Source organism: Mustela putorius, unplaced genomic scaffold (genome assembly GCF_011764305.1).
Source record: "Mustela putorius furo isolate JIRA1106 unplaced genomic scaffold, ASM1176430v1.1 tig00000196_pilon_pilon_pilon, whole genome shotgun sequence".
Lineage (NCBI taxonomy): Eukaryota > Metazoa > Chordata > Mammalia > Carnivora > Mustelidae > Mustela > Mustela putorius.
In genome coordinates, this window is record NW_025421310.1 from 11,435,027 (window position 1) to 11,454,738 (window position 19,712).

At 58.5% G+C, this 19,712-nt stretch overlaps 3 protein-coding genes across 3 annotated transcripts in view; 1 reads left to right on the forward strand and 2 right to left on the reverse strand.

Annotated features, from left to right (window-relative positions):
• Nucleotides 1–580: 580 nt before the first annotated feature.
• On the forward strand, nucleotides 581–9,663 carry FAM83E (family with sequence similarity 83 member E). Its single transcript, XM_004767428.3, has 5 exons — nucleotides 581–2,158; nucleotides 3,177–3,344; nucleotides 3,719–3,843; nucleotides 7,076–7,520; nucleotides 8,779–9,663. The coding sequence occupies exons 1-5, from the start codon at nucleotides 1,685–1,687 to the stop codon at nucleotides 9,052–9,054; spliced, it is 1,488 nt and encodes a 495-aa protein (XP_004767485.1). The 5' UTR covers nucleotides 581–1,684; the 3' UTR covers nucleotides 9,055–9,663.
• SPACA4 (sperm acrosome associated 4) lies at nucleotides 5,112–6,122 on the reverse strand. Its single transcript, XM_045077084.1, has one exon. It carries the CDS (start codon nucleotides 5,835–5,837, stop codon nucleotides 5,457–5,459), a length of 381 nt encoding a protein of 126 aa, XP_044933019.1. The 5' UTR covers nucleotides 5,838–6,122; the 3' UTR covers nucleotides 5,112–5,456.
• Nucleotides 9,664–9,988: 325 nt separating the features above from the next.
• Nucleotides 9,989–19,712, reverse strand: part of SULT2B1 (sulfotransferase family 2B member 1) — a 32,148-nt gene continuing 22,424 nt past the window's right edge. The window contains exons 3-7 of the mRNA XM_004767429.3: nucleotides 17,804–18,012; nucleotides 16,056–16,182; nucleotides 15,573–15,667; nucleotides 11,350–11,530; nucleotides 9,989–10,192 (exon numbers count right to left, since the gene is read on the reverse strand). Of these exons, the coding sequence (XP_004767486.1) occupies nucleotides 10,014–10,192; nucleotides 11,350–11,530; nucleotides 15,573–15,667; nucleotides 16,056–16,182; nucleotides 17,804–18,012 (791 nt within the window). The 3' untranslated portion in view covers nucleotides 9,989–10,013. The remainder of the gene's footprint in view (nucleotides 10,193–11,349; nucleotides 11,531–15,572; nucleotides 15,668–16,055; nucleotides 16,183–17,803; nucleotides 18,013–19,712) is intronic.

The following is a 19,712-nucleotide window of genomic DNA, read 5'->3' on the forward strand; positions in this document are numbered from 1 at the left end:
ATGATGCCTGCTTGTCGATCTTGCACTTTTGGACACTCTGGCCTCCCTATGGCCAAAGTCCCGCCCCCTTAATAAGCTAGGTGACAGGTGTTTCCGAACATGTTACTTTGCCCGGATTAGTCACACCTGCTGCTATGGGCAAGGGATGGTGGGTGGGGCATAGGCCGGGAAGTACAGAGGGGTTGGGACTGGTGGGGGAGGGGTACATGGGAACAGGTGAGTTGCTCCCCTTTTTCCCCCTTGAGTCTGGCGGGCCACTGGGCCCTGGGCCAGTAACCTGACGAGTGTGTTCCTTGCATTAGGGCCTTCCGGTACCCGCACAGGAGGCCTTTCCCAGGGACCTGCTGTGTGGGCCCTCCTCTGTTTACACAAGGGGCTGGGTTCCCCGGATCCCAGGCTAAAACCTGATGAATGAGGCCAGACGCAGGAAGAACAACAGAAATAAGAGCAAGAGGTTTCCAGACCCCCGCATTCCGACCTCTGAAAAGGCAAGACAAGGGAAAGGGGATGGGGGACTGAACATGTTGGAGCTGGATGGGGTGAGAGGGAGTCCTGCTTTTATTCCTCTTCTCTTTGTAGGCCTTTTCACTGTGGTGTGGAGGAAGGAAGCCGCCTGGGTGTGCGATTGGAAGGAGGGGCTGCCGGTTTGAGGGGATCGGGTCCACAGGCCAGAGGTTGGGTCAGGAACCTCCAAGGGTGGTCCTTGGCCAGGAACAGGTGGATGGTCAGCAGGAGATTGTGGGATTCAGGCAGAAACCCAGACAGCTCAGCTCGGCCAGGGATCAGCATAGATCAGGGGACAACCCAAGACAATTCTGGCTGGGAGACTGAGGGGGGGGTGGCCAGTCCAAGGAACAGTGGCAAGTCAGGCCCTCCAGCTAGAAGGACCGCTGAGGTCATGGGCAGGTCCCCTGGTGCTGCAAGCCCCCATTGAGTGTATCCTCCACCGGAGCAGCCCAAGTAGGGGTGATGCCTCAGGGGCAGAGTCCCCAAGCGACAGAGACTAAGACCTCCTTTCCCCTCTGGTGAAGGGGGCCCAGACTTAGGGCTAGAGCCCGTTCCTCCCAAACCGAGAGAGCAGGTCCAAAGGGGAGGTGCCTGGGATGGTCAGTCAGTGAGAACCAGTGAGCCAGCCACCTGTCGTCAGGAAAGACATTCCTCTGGACACTGCAGGGTGCTCCACCAGGCGGCTAGGTACCAGCACTACTAGTGGAAAGCAGTCAATGTTTGCCAAATAATCAAAAAGACCAGCTGGACAGGGTCAGTTACATGTGGTATCTATCGGTCAAGGGCAGAGAGGCAGCCCATTTCACCTTCAGTCAGGGATGGTTGGGTGCTAGAGACAGGCGGGCAGCCTGTGGCTGTTGCCTGGAGATGGTTGTCTAGTCAGCCGGACCTCTGGTCAGGCCAGTTGGCCCTTCAGCCTGACGGAGACTGATCCAGCAAACGGGTCCGTTGGGACCGCTAGACCCCAAGACAGCTAGTAGGAAGTCCAGATGGCCAGCCTGTCACTGTGGCGGCTGGAGGCAGGCGACTAGCTGGTCTGATCTGAGCAGCGCATGGCCTGGGCAGTGTGATTGTCAGGACGGGGAGCCGGGGACACAGGGGACTTCACGGAGCGACCCTGGAAGCCTCAGCCAGCCACATAACGCCAGCCTCACGGTCGTCCCTCACGAGCAGCCCAATGGCAGCCTCCCAGTTGGCGGCGCTGGAAGGAGAGGAGTCAGGGGCCGGGGGACTGCCCTTGACGGAGGCCAGCCCCGGCTTCCTGTATTCTGAGGGCCAGCGGCTGGCGCTGGAGGCTCTGCTGAGCAAGGGCGTGGAGGCATTCGAGGCCTGCATGCAGCGTGAGGGGCTACGGCCCTTCCTGAGCGGGGAAGAGCTCCAGAGCCTGGTGGCGGCAGCTGAGGACTGGACTGCATCCAAGCAGCCGCCCGGCAGGGCAGCAGAGGGAGCCCCTGCCACCGATCGGGACTCCGGCAGCCTGACTTACTGGCCAGGACATTCAGAGGAGCTGGTGCCCACACTGCGCCTGGGCTGGCCAGAGGATCTGGCCTGGAAGGGAATCACCCGGGCTCAGCTGTACACTCAGCCCCCCGAAGAGGGCCACCCCCCCCTCAAGGAGCTGGTGCGCCGGGAAATCCAGGCTGCCTGCAAGGTGGGGGTCTCAGAGGGCCTGGTGTCCACTCCCCAGACCCGGACATCCTCACATGCCAGCTCCCGGACCTGGGAGTGGCGCATCCCCTCGAGCCCTGGGCGTCTCACCCTTGCCCTCCTGGGACTCATGAGTCCACGCCTTGCATCCCCCAGGACCCAAGTGTCCACATTCCCCAGACCTCCTCCTTACTCTCTCTCCAAGGCCTGGGTCCCCCAGAGCATTCATGCCCCTTGGACCTAATTATGACCTCTTGGTTTCAGTCACCTACCCCACTGCACCCCGCCCCACCCTTAGGATAGGTGTCCATCCTTCCTCCCACAGAGGGCCTAGGTGTCTCCCCTACAGCCCCCCGGAGAGCCTCTTCTTTATCTAACAGCTTGTGCCGGCCAGATCCCACGCTAAGTGCCTTACGTGGGTTAACATTTATAATCACCAGGAGGGTCCTGGAGGTTGGGACTTATTATCCCAAGTGAGGAGAGATGGGGAAACTGAGGCACAGAAGGTTAAGTCTCTCACCGGTAAGTGGCCAAGTGGGGATTTGAACCAAGGCTGTCTGGCCCATGGGTCAGGAGTCATTTCTGCTACATGTTTCTGCCTGCAAGATCCAGGCCCTCAGTGCCCCCTGCCCTGGTCCCCAGAGATCCCCTGGGTGGCCAAGCAGATTATCCCTCCTCCCCATTCAGGGCACCCCCAAGGACCCAGCCCACTGAGACCTGGAGCAGGGCCACCATCCAGTGTTACAGCACACGGGGCACCGTGTGCCACTGCAGACACGATTATGATGAATTTTCCAGAAGTAGAGACCTCGGTTTTCGGGAAGGACGGTCTTTTCCTCATTCCCATGTGGGTGCTGTATGCACAGTGGGGGGTCTCTCCCACAGCTCCCCTGAACGTCTTGTCGAGGCCAGGCATTTAAACTCCCATGCCCAGGAAGCCTCAGTCCCCAGGGTCCTCCCCCACCCCCTGAACATCCCCAGAGCTCCAGGCTCCATCCACAGCCCCTCTCCCCACTCCCCAGCTAGTGGCTGTGGTCATGGACATCTTCACTGACCCAGACCTGCTTCTGGACCTGGTAGACGCCGCCACACGTCGCTGGGTGCCTGTCTACCTGCTTCTGGACCACCAGCGGCTGCCTGCCTTCCTGACACTGGCCCAGCAGCTGGGGGTGAACCCCTGGGGCACCGAGGTAGGAGCCTGGCAGGAGAGACCTGAGTCCCCATTCTCCTGGCACTAGGGCCAGCCAAGGGGGGAGGCAGACCCTTCCAAGGCGTCCTGCTCATCGAGATGGATGCCCGCTGAGAGTTCCGATGCCCACCCATGGCACTGGGGGAATTAGAGGCGAGTCTTCCCATGGGATCCCTCTGAGTTAGGGGTATCTCCAAGAGATCCCCGAAGCTCAATATTGGTAACTCTGGAAAAGCTGGGACAGACCTTTCTATAGAGCCATGGGCCACCCAGGTCCTAGCCAGCCTGGAGGGATCCCCCCCTGCCCTGAGCCCTAGGCAGTGAGTAGGGGTGTACGGGGTTGGCCTGAGTGAGGGTGTACTTCCTCTACTCCAGAACCTAGATATCCGTGTCGCGTGGGGCTGCAGTTTCCAGAGCCGCTGGCGACGGCAGGTGAGCGGCAATGTGCGGGAGAAGTTTGTGCTGCTGGACGGCCACAGGGTCATCTCCGGATCCTACAGGTGCGGCTGCCCCCCCAACCAAAACCACCACCTGGTGGTGTCCTGTCCCCAACTCTCAGAGTAGTAGGTGCCCCTTTCCACCAGCCTCACTTTCCTGGTCTGTGAAATGGGTCTAAGCACCCTCACTGGTAGAGGATGGGCATACCAAGGGGCAGAACCCACTTGGGGTCGAAACAGACCTGCCCCAGCGTAGCAGGGGGTGGGGGTCTGGCTGTGGCTCCTCCTGCTGGCCAGCTTAGTGACAGGGCCAGGGCTGGGGAGAAGCGGGGGGGGGGGGTCATCTCTTCGACACTGTGTCTCCTCATCTGGAAAACAGGGCCCATAGTTTGTGTGTGGGTTTCAAAACCAGGACGACCTGGATGGGAGTTCTAGCTCTGCCTTGGGGTAACTCCATCTCTCTAAGCATCTGTAACAAAAATAAGAATTGGTAAGCAAGGGACCCGACCCTCATCCTGGCTTGTGTCCCTCTTCCCCTGTGTTCAGGGTCTAGCTCCTGGCTCCTTGCCTTCTTAGCTCTGTGACAGACCGGCTCGGTGCCTCCCCCTACTCTGTACCATTTCCCCATCTGGAAAGTGTGAATTAATAACAGCAACTGCCCCATAGGGTGGTCTTGTGGCAGGGAACGGGGTGCGTGGACCCTCAGGTCGGGTAGCCTGGCTTCAAACTGGGGCTCTGCCAGCTCCTGGCTGTGTGATTTTGGGCAACTGACCTCACCTCTCTGTGCCTCCCTTCCCCTTCTATAGATCGGGATGATACGGTTAGTCCCTCTAGAACAGGGTTCCCTCACATTTGGGGCCAGATAATTCTGTGTTGGGGGTACGTCCTTGGGCATCGTGGGGGTCTGCAATGAATTTCCAGCCTCCACCCTGTAGATGTCGGGAGCACCCTGCTCCCCTATTAAGACCACCAAAAGTGTCTCCAGACATTGCCAGCTGTCCCCTGCGGGGAGTGCTGATGTGTCCAGCGGATGACCAGTGCTCTCCACTGGTGGTTTTCAATCTTGGGCCTGCCTGTGTCGGGATCACCCAGACTCCCCCCTAAAAACACAGATCTGGGGCGCCTTTGCAGCCCTACCCCCTGGGAATGGGCATTTCCCGCGAGATCCCTGCCCAACCCCGGTGCTGCCGCTCTGGGGACCACCCTCGGGGGAACCGCTACCCTGGCGACTGGGGCCGTCTCGGAAAGCACCTGCCTTCCCTCCCGGCTTTGTCCGGGGGTTCAAGCGAGATCAAGGTGCCCTGGCATGTAACAGAAGCAGCGCTCCGTGAACGTTAGCGGTTGTTTATTGTCGTTGTTCATTTGAACCATATTTCATCGACTCTAAGGTGCCCCCGACAAAAAGAAGCATCCCGATCGACATGGGAAAAGCTACACGTCTTAGAACCCATGAAATACAGTAGAGGGGTCCAGCCAAACCCTTCGGGCCGTGTTCGGTGGCCTGAGGATGCTTCGCCCCGGGCTCCGGGCGGACAGCCCTGGTAATGGATGAAGCCGGGGCCACACGAGGTTGTCCAGGGCCTCTGGCCATTTAATGGGGGGGAAGGGGTGGAGGCGGGGGGCTCGGGGAGCAGCGGAGCCGGGAGACCAGTCCCAGGCCCTGCCCTTCGGGTTGGTCAAAGCAAATGTGGGAGCAGCAGCAGCACGCCCAGCGCCAGGCCGGCGGCGACCCCTTCCGTCCGGCCGCCTGCGGGATTGGGGGCCCTGTTACACATGTGGCCGTAGCAGCAGGTGGAGGTGAGCGTGTAGGTGACGCCCATATAGGTGACCGGCTCCTCGTGACCGCAGGACGTGGACACTATGCAGCCTTTGTTGATGATGGGGCCGAGGCCCGGGGCCACCCCGATGCCTGTGAAGCATTCCTCATCGTCGCCACAGCGCATGTGGATGCCGGGACACTGCTTGGAGTCAGTCAGCTCACAGAACACACAGTCCTTGGCGCCTGTGGTGCCCGGGGGCAGAGCCATTACCAGAAGCAGCAGCCAGCCGAGGACCATGGTGCCCTGGCGGCGGTGACAGTGCCCAAGCCAGGCCGTGGGCTTCCTGGGCCTCCCGGAACTGCTGGATGATGCTCCCGAGGCCTGCGAGACTTTTGCCCCTGGTCTGGGCCTCCCAGGGTCAGCGCACGGAGGGTCCTCGTTTCCCAGCGCTCTGTGTCCCTCTCAGGGTCTCCGTCGTGACTGCGGCTCACGAGTCCTTGGGTCTCAGAAGATTCCCCGGGACAGAGACAAGCCAGCGGCTGCTACCTGACGGCACTCTTTGTGGAGCGGAATGGGGTGACCTCACAGACCCCTCCAGGCTCCCACTGGCCCCTCCAGGGGTGAGGTCACAGGTGGGGGGAAGGGTGTCATAATCTGCAGGCAGATGGGCCTGCTGACCTGCCAGGGAGCAAGGACACGGCCACTCCGCCAAGGTAAGGATGCTTGGACCAACCCTCGCCATCCCGGTGACTGACACATCCGTTCTCCGGGCACTGGGCCCACTGGGGCACACGACCTATGGTGAGCCCATTTTTCTGATGCGCAAACCAAAGCTTGGGAAATGAAGGGAATGTGGCCAAGGTCCCCGGAAGCAAGATTAGAGCCCAGGTGCATTTAATTCCCAAAGGCACCTGCTGTGTGCCCAGACCTTAAAGCCAGGTGCTTTAAATACCAGCACTGTGACCACAGGGACAGTAGGGGACCTGCCCACCATAGCCAGCTGGGCATGGGCTAGGCGCCAGACAGGCAGCTCAACCCCTTGTTCTTTCTTTCCAATCTTCCTACATCTTCGCTCTGTATCTCAGATGCAAACTGAGGCACGGAGCCCGCACCTCCGGAGCCTGCCTTATGGCAAGTGTTTAATAGTGGCTGTCATTATGTAAGAAGCAGCCGAGTCTGAAGATGGGCCTTGCGGCCATTTAGTCAGAAGACTAATCCCACCTCTTCTCAGAGAGGGAAACTGAGGCACTGATGGTCTCCTTTGCTGGGGATGGGGCAGCGTCCCCGTTTAAGCTCAGGCTGGCTTCCAGATGATCATTAAGGTATCTTAACCCTTGTTGTCACATCAGCCCTCTAGGTTCGTACCTGGGGGGTTCTCATTCTACAGAGGGGGATGTGGAAGCCAGAGAGGTTGCAGCACATGCCCAAGGTCACACAGCCTGCCCCGGGACTGGGTGGGGACCAGTAATGGGGTCCAGGCCGGGCCTCCCGGGGGGTGACCTGGAGATCCTGACCCCTCACTTCATGCCTCCCAGCTTCACATGGAGTGACTCTCGTCTGCACCGTGGCCTGGTGACCCTGCTGACCGGCGACATTGCTGATGCCTTCAGCCGAGAGTTCCGGACACTGTATGCGGCCTCCTCGCCGCTCCCGGCTGCGCCCACCCAGCACCCCTTTGTCAGCACCGTGGGGGGGCTGCGGCTGGCTCACAGCCCCCACCGCGTGGCCCACCGCCGCTCTGTGGCCCCCATGTTACCGCTGCCACACGACGGTCTGCTGGCCCAACGTTTGGCCGCCTGCCGGGTGTTTGAGGGGGACAGGCAGGAGACCCCAGCTGCCCCAGGGCCAGCGCTGAGCGATGTCCTGAGGAGTGTCCAGCACGCCCGGACCCCCAGCGGCCCCCCAGCCCGGCCCAGCCGTTCCCTGTGGGACCTGAGCCGCCTGTCCCAGCTGTCCAGCTCCAGCGACGGGGACAGCGAGGTGAGAACTGGTGGTGGGCCTCTGATAAACAAGAGGAAGGGGATGGGGCAGCTGAGGGTCTACTATGTGCCGGGCCCCACGCCGGGGCTGGGGGTGGGGGAAGGGCAACACCCACCCGAGTTCCTGATCCGGGCGACCATTCCCTATGGCCCTACTACGCCCTGGGTAGGGGAGTGCTGGGTGATTTCGGGCAGGGACCCCAAGAGAGAGGCACTCTAGGTGCAAATCGTGGCATGACCCACTAATGGGGGGAGCTGAGCAGAGATCTGCCTTCTCGGAACCCTCTGTGTTCTCATCTGGCAAAGGGCGCAGCCACTGTCCCCAGTCGCGGTTTGGTGGGAAGGAGGAGTCAGTGAGGGGAGGACGAATGAGAACACTAAGCATTACGATGCATCCCCATGGTGGAATTTATTTGTTATTTCTTTCACGAGGTCCTCTTCCCAGGTCAGTGAGGTAATTCCCTTCTCATGCTCCTGGTTACAGACGGGAAAGCTGAGACTCAGAAGGGTCAAGTAACTTGGCCAAGGTCAAAATGATCATCTGTCGTGGGCACCGTGCCACATGCCACAGGGGTGGCTGAATTGGATCTTTGCCACGACCCTCTGAGGCGGCATGTGGTGACAGGTCCCTGCGCCCCTCCTCTCAGCTGGCTTCCCACCGAGCCTGCCTAATTCTCTGGGACCCTGGGCAGAGCCTCGGTGGCCTTGGCTGTGCAGTGGGCTGTTGAGAGGGTCAGAGCAGAGTGATGAGGGACAAGCGGCATCCTCGCCCTGGATACCCACAGACCCGTGGTCCCGTTGCTCTGGGAGCTGTGCCCCTCTCGGGCTCAGTTTCCCCATCTGCTACGTGGGAAATAGTGAAGACCTTTTCCAAGGGTGAGGGAGAAATGTCCCAGGAATTGCCTCCCTCTGTTCCAGCCCAGGGGAGGAGGGGGATAGGCAGGGCCCGGGCAAGGTCCTCGCTGCCACCAGGTCTTGAGGCGCCCTCCCCCACCATCACCTCCCTTGGCAAATATTTGTTCTCCTGGGGGCAGCTGCTGGCAGCTTCCTGTTCCTCCCCACCCTGAAGCTGCAGGGGGAACACAGCAGCTGGCCCTCTGAGGGTCTGGGAGCCCCTGGCCTCTTGGCTCACTTCCCTTCCCCGCCTTCTCATCTGCCGAGAGAGAGAGAGAGAGAGAGAGAGACACACACACACACACACACACACACGGACTCAGTCCCTGGAGCCTTCTCTCACTTCCCTCTCTTTCCCTCCACAGTTCAAGACGTCCTGGGGCTCTAAGGACACCCCAGCCAAGGCCCTGATGAGGCAGCGGGGCACTGGCGGGGCCCCCAGGGGTGAGACAGAGCCCCATCCTCTGAGCCAGTCCCAGCCCTGGGGTGGCACCCTGCCCCTCCATCCTGCACTACGCCTCCGCTATCTGTCGCCGACCCGAAGGAGGTTTGGTGCGGATACTGCCTCCAAACTCCTGGAACGCCAAGGCAGCCAGCAGCCAGTTCGGGCTGCCCAGGCAGGACTCAGGGGGCAACCATGATAGAGCCAAAGCCACATGGGGTCAGCCCCACCCGCAGCTCCAAGCCCCCTGCCTCCGGTTGGTGCCTGGGACAAGGCTTCTGGCGTGGGTGTCTGTCCGGAAAGCAGCAGAAGGGATTTTTTTTTTTTTTCTCTTTGTTCTAGAACCTGGGCAAGCCCAGTGCTCACCCTAGAGGCCAGTGTCACAGTTTAGGAAATGGGCAGAAAGTCTCGAGGAGCTAAGATCCTAGAACAGTGCATGTCCCACTTTGGCCCAGCCAGAACTTCCCTATGGAGGTAGGGGCCTGGCTGAGTGACACCCCCTCCCCCCACCCCCTACCCCGTGCTTTGAATTGTGTGGGGTGAAGGTGGGGAGCCCCTGGGACAAAGTAGGGGAGCTTCGGGCACAAACCGTGCTCAGGAGCTCTGGGTAAACAGCTTGGCAGGGGAAAGGACAGAATCCAACCCAGGGAGCAGGGCTGAATAATGACGGCCTGGAAATTGGTGGGGACACAGCTGCCGGGGGATGGGCCAGGGCCAGGGGCCCTGGGGCTGTTTTGCCGGTGCTAAGGACTGAGTTGCTGGGGGCTCCCTTTCCCTCTGCTCAGAATAAAACTGCGTGATGACAGAATGTTGCATTTGCACAGCCTAGCTGAAGACCCAGGAATGCGGTGCTGGTCCCCTCCTCCCTCACACCCCCCAGGCGTCCCCGCCGCAGCGCCCCGGCCTTGGGGGAGGCAGGTGCCCAGCGTTTGCCTCCCCGCAGCACCTTTGCCTCCGGCAGGGGCTTCCGAGTCACCGACCCCACTGGCGTGCGGGGTCGGGGAGAAGACCTCATCCTCCCCGGAGGCCCTAGCTGCACGGTGCGTCCCCACCCCCAGCCGCCGCCTCCCTCGCGCGCCCCCTGCCGGCCGACCGCGGCAAGTCCCCTCTAGAGCGCAGCGAGAGCCGGGGGCTGGAGCGCCGCGTTTATTCTCAGAGTCACGGGTTGGGGGGCTCGGAGGCTTCGGGGGTGCTGGGGCTGGGATCGGGGTCCGGGCTGGCGTCGTCGGGCACGTCCCAGGGGAAGGTGGGCAGTCCCCGCATCTGCTCGCGGTAGACACGGTCGAAGGCTTCGCTCTGCGCCACCGTGAAGTGGTTTTTCCAGTCGCCGCAAACCCCTGGAGGTTGTGGGGGAGGGAAGGAGGGCGAGGTGAGGAACGTGGGAACCTTCCCCGCCCCCGACATGCCAGCACCCCCTTCCCCACCTCCGGGCCTTTGCCAGAAGCACCTCCCCACCCCCTTCATCTCCACGTTGCCCCGTTACCTCCTACGGTGGCCGCCTCAGTCCCCAGTCACCTGGCCAGACCCCTGGGCACCCTTCTTGCGCCCTCCCTCCCTCAGCTCCTCCCATCCTACTTGTCCCTCCGGTAGGCCTGTTGCCTTCCTGTTTTCCCTGACCCCTTAAAGCTCTCCGCCCAGAACATCATCTGCCTCCCCACCCAGCATTCCTGCCCCAGTGTCACCTGTGTGACTGTGTGGCTATGACCCATCCCTCACCTCCCTGTCTAGAACAGGGCTTTCTCACCCCAGGGCTCCTGCAACCCCTACGCTACCTCCATTGTGGCTCTGACAGTGGGAATGAAAGCTTTCCCACACTTGGTGCCAGGGCACCGGCTGAAGGGCTGCCCTGGGTTCATGGGGTTCAATCCTTAACACTCGCAACAGCCGAGCAGGCAAGGGGTGGGAACTCTGCCCCTTCCATGTGCCCAGACAGGTGCGGGGATCCCTCTGACCCTCACGTTTCTCACTTCGTCATGGGGCTTTAACCTGGAATCCAGGGGCCAATGTCATTCGGATTGTGGTATTTTGAATCTTAGCAAGTGTACACCCCACATACTACACGAGGCCCCTCATGAGGTCTAGGGGGGCTCACTGTGGAGCTGAATAATCACCCCCCCAGATGTTGACCTGTCCTAGTCTTTGGAACCCGTGCCTATGTGACCTTGCATAGCAAAAGGAAGTTTGCAGGTGTCATTGTTAAAGACCTGGAGGTTGGGGGGGGGGATCCTGGGTCATCTAGGGAGCCCCCATTTAGCCTCCAGGTGAGAGGCTCCCAGTCAGAACTCACAAAGACTCTGGATAGCCTCAAAGAGTGTGAGTGCTTAGCCTGGGGCCGGGGTGGCGTCAATCCTGCATCCACAGTGATGCTGTGAAGGTCATTCTGTTTGGAGCAACCCCAAGTTTCAGCGGGGAAAACTGAGGCCCAGAGAGGTTACGTGACTCGCCCAGGCCACACAGCCAGGTAGTGGCACCCCAGAACCCCTCGCCCCCGCACCTTTCCGGAGGAAGGCACCATGGCGCTGGTCCAGCAGGCTGGGGGGCAGAAGTGTGAAGTTGGACATGGCGTTGGCCTTCATCGCTCCGAAAGCTGAGTGTGCCACCACGGAGCCCAGCGCCTCCTCACCCAGCGGCCGCCCCAGGAATTGGCAGATGCGCTGCACGGAGCCGTGGAGATCCTGCAGGTAGGGGAGAGGGGTGGGGTGGGGGGCCGGGCGGAGGGAGGTGGGAGGAAGGGCAAGGAAGGGCATCAATCAGACTCTGAATCTGGGCATCTGAGTCTCAACCCAGAGCTGTCTGTGGGACTCTGATGCTTTGCCTCAGTTTCCCCATCTCCAAGCTGAGGGACTGGGCTCTGGCTTCTGAGAGTTTTCACAGTTAAAAGGTTTTGGAGGGTTCTGTGGGCAGGAGGGAGGGGCGGGGGTGGGATGGAGGTCACAGCAGGGTGCAGAGGTCAGTCGGACACCTTACGCCAAATCACCTTCACTTTAGTTAGAAGTGAGAGTCAGCCTGTCTGTACCCCATATTTGCACTCCCTGCCAGGTCCCCATCCTGGAACAGTGGTCTTGAGCCAGTCCCAGGCCAGCCTCCCATCCCTCTGTCTCCCCTGCTCCCGCACCCCTGGCAGTCTAGCTCTGCCCCTCCCCTCCTCTGGGCCCTCAGCCCTAGCCCTGGTCAGGTGGGGTCCTCTCCCTATGGACTCCTTGCCCCAGCCTCTTCCCTGCTCCCAGCCCTCCTATGGCTCCCTAGTGCCCTGGGACAGGAGTCCCAGCCCCCCAAGCCTGACTTTCAAGGACAGAAGTGGTCTGTCCTCCCCCATCCTCTCTTTCCAGACCTTACCATTCCCTGCACTTTGCTCCCTGCAGCCTCGGCAATGCACTCCCAAGAATGCCCCGTGCCACCACCCCTCCACCCTGCAAACCTCCCCACCCAGACCCAGCTCAAATATCCACGCCCTCCTGACAGCTCAAGTCACTGGGGACTGAACATCTCCTGGGTACCAAGCTCTGGTCCAAGCCTCTCGTGTGTATTTGTGCCAAGTGTGCCAGTAGCCCTGCAGAGAGCGGTCCTTACTCCAATTGGTAAATGGAGGCTCAGAGAGGGGAAGACACTTGTCCAAGGTCACACAGCTAGGGAGAAGCTCAAATTTAAGGGTCCAAAGCTGCTGCCTCCCTGCCCCCCTCTATCTTGTTGCCTTCCCTGAAATGCAGCCAGCCTTCTGGTCAGCTCCACCAGCCCCATGGCTCTGATTTTCCAGGTCATTCCTAGTTTCATAACCCTCCATCCCTTTCTTGTCTTGAACCACTGGCGTGTCCCAGAAATTCTAACATGTTGGCAGTTCCTCACACCCAGGGGCACAGCCCAGAAGCTCTGTCAGGCTGCATGGCCCAGTTTTAGGTTTGGAGAATAAAGTTAGATGAGAAAAAAAGTGGTTGTGGGGGGCGGGGTTGGTAATGCCGAAATCTTCTCTGGATCTTCCAACGTGAAGAGATTTACCAGGGTGGGGAAAAAAAAAAAACTCAGGTAAGTTGTCAACTCTCTCTAGTATCCAAACCCCCAGGCTACTCCTCTATAAAACAGGGGTATTAATAATATTGGGGGGAACCATATAAAATGTGGCCAAATATTGGCAACTTTGTGTGGTTTGCTCTAATAGATAACTCACCTGTCCATACTTGGCGAGGATTAAATGTGATAAAACCACACGTGGTATCTGACCGGTGGCCTCGGTCACCTTCAGTGGACACTGGCCGCTACCCTTGCTCTTTTACTTTACAAACTATATTCACACCGTGCAGTACCTTGTTATGCAGTAATATGCCAGTGCCCACCGCTGTGGTTCTCACAGCAGCCCCGAGAGCCTGCATTTTCCCACCATTTTTTAAAAAGATTTTATTTACTTATTTGAGAGAGAGACACAGAGATAGTGACAGAGAGCACAAGTGGGAAGGACAGGGAGAAGCAGGCTCCCTGCTGAGCAGAAAGCCTAATGCAGCAGGGCTCAATCCCAGCACCCTGAAATCATGACCCAAGCTGAAGGCAGACATTTAGGCCCCTGAGCCACCCAGGCACCCCTTCCCACCATTTTTTTTTTTAATTTTTAAAGATCTTATTTATTTATTTGACAGCGATCACAAGTAGACAGGCAGGCAGAGAGAGAGAAAGGGAAGCAGGCTCCCTGCTGAGCAGAGAGAGCCTGATACGGGTCTCAATCCCAGGACCCTGAGATCATGACCTGAGCCAAAGGCAGTGGCCTAACCCACTGAGCCACCCAGGCGCCTCTTCCCACCAATTTTTAAAAAACATGTATTTATTTATTTATTTATTTGAGAGAGAATATGAGCAGGGGGGAGGGGCAGAAGGAGAAGGAGAAGCAGACTCTCTACAGGGCAGGGAGCCCAAGGAGGGGCTGCATCATGACCTGAGCCGAAGGCAGAAGCCCAACAGACTGAGGCCCCCAGGCGCCCCCTTTCTCACCCATTTTAAGGATGATATGTCTTAGGATCTGAGGGATTTAAGTTTGTTTGTTTGTTTGTTTGTTTTTTAAGTAAGCTCCATGCCCAGCATGGAGCCCAGTGCAGGGCTCGAATTCATGACCCTGAGATCAAGACCTGAGCTGAGATCAAGAGTTGGATGCCCGACTAACTGAGCCACCCAGGCTCCCCAACATTTTAGGGGATTTTAACTGCTTTATTGGACATAAAAAATGCAGGTGTTTCCCACTCCAAAAAGTACTGACAGAAAGAATACAACACACACCTGAAATGCGCATGCAAGAAGGGAACCTGTCCCGGGAGCTTAGTGAGGGGGCATGTAACGGGGGCTGCTCAGGTACCCAGCCTCTGGGAACATCTTTTTTTTTTTTTTTTTTTTAAGATTTTATTTATTTATTTGAGAGAGAGACAGTGAGAGAGAACATGAGCGAGGAGGTCAGAGGGAGAAGCAGACTCCCTATGGAGCTGGGAGCCCGATATGGGACTCGATCCCAGGACTCCAGGATCATGACCTGAGCTGAAGGCAGTCGTCCAACCAACTGAGCCACCCAGGTGCCCCTCTGGGAACATCTTTGTCAAGAATCTAGAATGGGGCGCCTGGAGGTACCTGGGACCCCATCATTAAGTGTCTGCCTTCGGCTCAGGTCATGATCCCGGGGTCCTGGGATCGAGCCCCGCATCGGGCTCCCTGCTCAGTGGATAGTCTGCTTCTCCCTCTGCCCCTGCCCCCACCTCATGCTCGCTCTGTCTCAAATAAATACAATCTTAAAAAAAAAAAAAAAAAAGAATCTAGAATGGTTGGCTGTGTTCACTGTGGACTGTTCCTGTAGAAGCCCAGCATCCTCCTCGCAGCCCAGCAAAGCAGTGGGCATTCTTCATGGCACCTTCTTCTGGGAAGCTCTCCCTGAATGCTCCAGCCAGAAGGCATTCTCCTCTCCCAGGTGCCTGCTCCAGGGGTGTTTGATGGAGTCCAGACAGGATTCCCATGTAACTCCAAAGGCTGTTTCCTTCCACCAGTCCCCTCTGCCTTTCAGGTCACAGCCATCCCTGAAGCTCACTTCCCACATGCCCCAGTTCTGCATGGCCTCCCCTTCTCAGGGCTGACCACTGGCTTCCACCTATTCAGAGACAAGCCAAGGTCTCTCTGGGCCTCCTGTCTCCCCTCTGCCCACATTTCCCACCCCCCATCCCAACTCACTCTGGCCACATGGGCTTCTTTGCTCTCCTAGGAACACATCAAGCATTCTCTCACCTCAGGGCCTTTGCACTGCTGTGTGGTTCCCTCTGCCTGAGACAATTTCCCTCCAGATAGCTCCAGGGCTCCTTCTTCTCCTTCAGATCTTTGCTTAAGTGTCATTTCCCTCTGCCCCCGTCCCCAGCACAGGCCTCCCTGACCACCGTATTTAAAACTGAGCCAAACAAAACAAAACAAAACAAAACAAAACAAAACAAAACAAAAAACTGTGCCCCCACACATTCCTTTTCCCCTACTCATTTTCGGCTTGCCTTTGCTCCTTCGCTCTGCTCTCTGGCTACCATTTATCTTATTTATCCATGCCCTCTCTGTGGCATAGGAGCTCAGGACCCTGTTCTGTTCACCATTGTGCCCCCAGTACCTGGTGCGTCGCATGGAAGGGTGGGCCTTGCCGAAAGGGAAGGGAAGGGAAGTGGGCACGAGGAGGGGAGGAGTGGGGGGTGCTGGGCTGGGGTGGGGCGGGGGGCTCACCTGCTGCAGCTCCTCGTAGGTGATAAACAGGAAGTTCTCTTTGCCCTGCATCCGAATCCAGCCCTTAATATGGTCGAACCAGGAGCCAAACTGCACTGCGGGCGGAGGGATGGGTGGATCAGGGCTGGGCAGCAAGACCACACCAACCAGGGCTTGGGGCTGGGGCAGGGGGTGTGCTGGCCCCACGTGGCCCCAGACATGGCGCCTCAGAGCTGGATGCCTCCCCCAAACCCCCCACATCTGGCCCCCTGAAAACCCCTGTCTCCCCATCTCTCTGTTTCTGTCCCTTTTCTGCATCTCTGTCTCTTTGTTTCTCTCCTCTCTGTATCTATGTGTCTGTCTATATCCTTCTCTCTGTTCCCCTGTCTCCTTCGCCCTAACGCCTGGGATCTCTGCCTCCCTCTCCTTCATACCCCTCTCCACCCCCTTCCTGTCCGGGTGACTGAGGGGCACCCCCTCACCTCACTTTGCCCCAGTCCTCACCTTCGCCTTTGAGAAAGTTCTGCAGGAACTGGTCCGGCGTGCCAGGGTCCTTCAATTGCCCAGCGATCTTGGAGTAATGGTAGAGGGAGACCACCACGTCCCGGGGGTTCCGGCCCATGTAGATCACCTGGGTGTGGATGTTGGGGAGAGATGAGAAGCTGTCAGACACAGGCAGGACCCCAGCCCCAAAGACTGCATGTCTCCAAGCCTTCCTTCTTCTTATCCTACAGCTGGAACGACTTGGGGTAGATTTCTCAGGGGATTGTCCTGCTAAGATTAGATCAGTTCGCCACATCCCAGAGGATGGGGAGAGTTCCCAGCAACCACATTCTAGGAGGAGAGAAGGACCGTTCCTGGACCAGACAGAGTGACAGTTTGGCTTCAGGGAATCAAGACTGGAGGAGGAAGCCATGGGGCTCAGGATGGGGGAGATCAGGGTGAGAGGTGTTGACCCTCCTTCCTACTCCCATAGCCAAGGCCCTAGCTCATCCATTCTTGCCTGGTCCCTGACCTCAGCCTCTTTCCCAGCCTCCCAGCCTCTACATGGCCCCAGAAGGTCTTTCTATACCCAGAGCTGACCCTGCCCTCCTCGACTCTCCAGCACCCCAGGGAAGAGTCCCAACCCCTGAGCCTGGCATTTAAGGCCCCCATGACCTGGCCTTACTCTGTTTACCTGCTTCATATGCCACAACCAAGCTCCCTCCAGCCCCATCAGATATGTCCTTCCCGGGCAACTGTCTCCTTCCCCGAGACCACAGTCAGGCACTCACTTCCTTGGTAATCCCACCAGTCTCCTGGGTGTAATTACTCGATCCATCTCTGTGTGGACCAGCAAATAACAGATACGTGTGTCCAGCCTAGATCTGTCCTATCACATCCTGATTCAGTTATCTCCTTGCCCACTGGCAACCCTCACCCAGCCGCCCAGGGCCGACGACAGAGCTTCCACCTTCCCCTGAGTCTCCCCTCCCGCCGCCCTCCATCCCAGGTGACGACAGCCTCATCCTCCCAGCTGCTTAAGCCAAACACCACGGAGTCACCCTTGACTCATCTGCCTGACACCCACACCCCATCTGTCAGCAAATCCGACTCCTGGTTCCACTTCCAAAATACACCCCAAACCCAGCCCGCTTCCTTCACCTCCTCGGCCACCACCCTGGTCTCTGTCACCAAGGCCCCCGACCTGGACTCCCTGCAGTCGCCCCCATGGTCTGTTCTCCACCTTGCCTCCAGAGGGCGCCTGTGAAAACCCAAGTGGGCTCCCATTCTGCAGCTCAGAACCCTGCCCTGGTTCTTGTCCCTCAGAGGACAAACGAAGTTGCCACCACAGCTCAGGCAGCCCTGCACAGTTGGGACCCTGTAACCTCCCTGACCTTATCCCTACTCCTTTCCCCCTCATTCAGTTGGTTCTGGCCACACAGGCTTCCTTGGAGCCTCAGGCATGCCACACCGGCCCCCAGGCCTTTGCACCTACTCTCCCCTATGCCTGGAATGCTCTTCCCCCAGATGCCCCCACACCCTGCTCCATTCTGATGTGAGTTTATCACCTTGGCATCTTAAAGAGCTTCCTTATCTATTCTCTGCCTGTTACTCCTTAGAATGCGGGCTTACATGGCTGTGTGCTTATTGACCACGGTTCTAGATCCGGTCCAGGGACCTAGGAGGTGTTCAACAAACACGTGCTGAATCCATCAGTCAGTTATGTTCTACCCCACCCCAACAGCACCCCGCACCCCCGGCTGTCGCACCTTGGCCTTGGAGTTGAAGAAGGCTTTGGTGAAGAGCTGGATGGGGAGGTGGGAACTCATGAGGCGGGGGCTGGGCTGGTCCGAGAGGCTGAAGGCCCCCATGATGGTCTCACACCAGGGTGCCCGCTTCCAGATGGGCACCGAGCGGATCCAGGATGGGTCCCCATCCTTCAGGATTAAGCTGAGAATCTCAATCATCCAATTGGTGCCTGTCAGGAGATATCGGGCAAATTAATTGAAGATGGGGTGGCGGGGGGTGGGGGCGGGGGGCAGAAAGAAACAGAATCGGATTTCTCAGATGCCTCCTGGCCAGCCAGCGGGGAAGCTGGGGCTGCTGCTTATTATGATTTTCAGAGCAGGACCTCAAGGCTCAAAGAAACAAAGTCGCTGGTGGCCAAGGTGGCGAAGCCAGGAAGCGGCACGCAGGGCAAAGACTGGCTCGCTGTCCACCCAGCCCCATTTCATCTCCCCACCAGGACTAGGACGGCACCGCATTCCCCTCGCCTCCCCTGCAGCTGCGTGTGGGGCCATGTGACCGAGTTCTGGCCAAGTGAGTGCAGGTGGCAGTGACAAGCAGCCTTTTCCAGGCCTGGCCCATAAACACCTCCTACACGGCCCCTCCCCCTTCCCTCTCTGCCGGCTGGTTGTGGGGACGCCCCTGGAAACTGGGGCTCCCGGGGATGGCACAGCCATGAGATGGAAAGAGCCAGAATGCCGAGGGTGCATGGAGTCCCCCCCCACTTTCCTCCACGCATTCTGCCCTGCGCGGAGTTTAAAGGAATGACAAGCTTCTAGTAGGTTCCGTGGCTGGGAGTCTGAGGCTTATATGTGAGGCAGAAGCATTCCTCTAGTACATAGGGGAATCTGCAATTAAATCAATCCAGGCGTCGGGGCTTAAATTAAAATCTCAGCTGCTTTCACTACCCCTTCTCGGGAGTAACCCCTTGATTTCTGGGGGGACCCACAAATGTTACATAGCAGAAAGGGAGCTCATCAATGACCTGCTTCTCTTGTCCGGATTCCGAGAGACTATCGGCAAATAAGATGAGAAATAATAATAAATAATATTAACAGTCACCTATTATTAGTATTATATTACCCTGGATCTCTGTTTTTGTTGTTGTTTTGTTCAAGATTTTATTTGACAGAAAGAGCACAAGCAGGGGGAGCTACAGACAGAGGCAAAGGGAGAAACGGGCACCCTGCCGAGCTGGAAGCTGATGGCGGCCTCCATCCTACCACCCTGGGACTCGGACCTGAGCTCAAGGCGGACGCTTAGCTGACTGAGCCAGCCAGGCGCCTTTGTCTGCTTTTAAGTCGTCTCTGCGACGAAGGTGGGGCTCGAACCCACGACGCCGAGATGGGGAGAGTCGAGCGGCTCACCAGCTGAGCCCGTCGGGCGCACCGGTATTGCCCTGGATTCTAGCACTAACCCAGCGCGGGTTCTTGATGCCCTGCCTCTTGCCCCCAGTCGACTCTCCCGTGCCCTTTCCCGGGAGATGGGAGCGGGACCCCTTGAGCATGTCTCCGGCACCCGCGCAATGGTAACCTCTGCCAGTAGAGGGCGCCGGAGGAACCCTGCGGCAGGATGGGGCTCGCTTCCCAGCTGGCTCCGTGATGGAGAGCGGCCTGCAGGGCCCTGAACACCCCGCGACACTTTCCGCCCACCCGACCCCGCGCCCCCAGCGGACTTCCTTGGGCCCTCTGCTTCCGCCCAGGGGGAGTGGCTGGCGGAGCCCTCCCTGGGCTCTTCCTGTATCCCCTGGGGTTCTCCTTATTCCCTTGATGGGTTTAAAACACCCCCGCTAGTTCACATGTTCTATTTTGCGGATGTGCAGTAAAATAACGCCTAACGTAAAATTTACGCATTTCACCCTTTTTAAAGTGTCCAGCTCAGTGGCGTTAAATG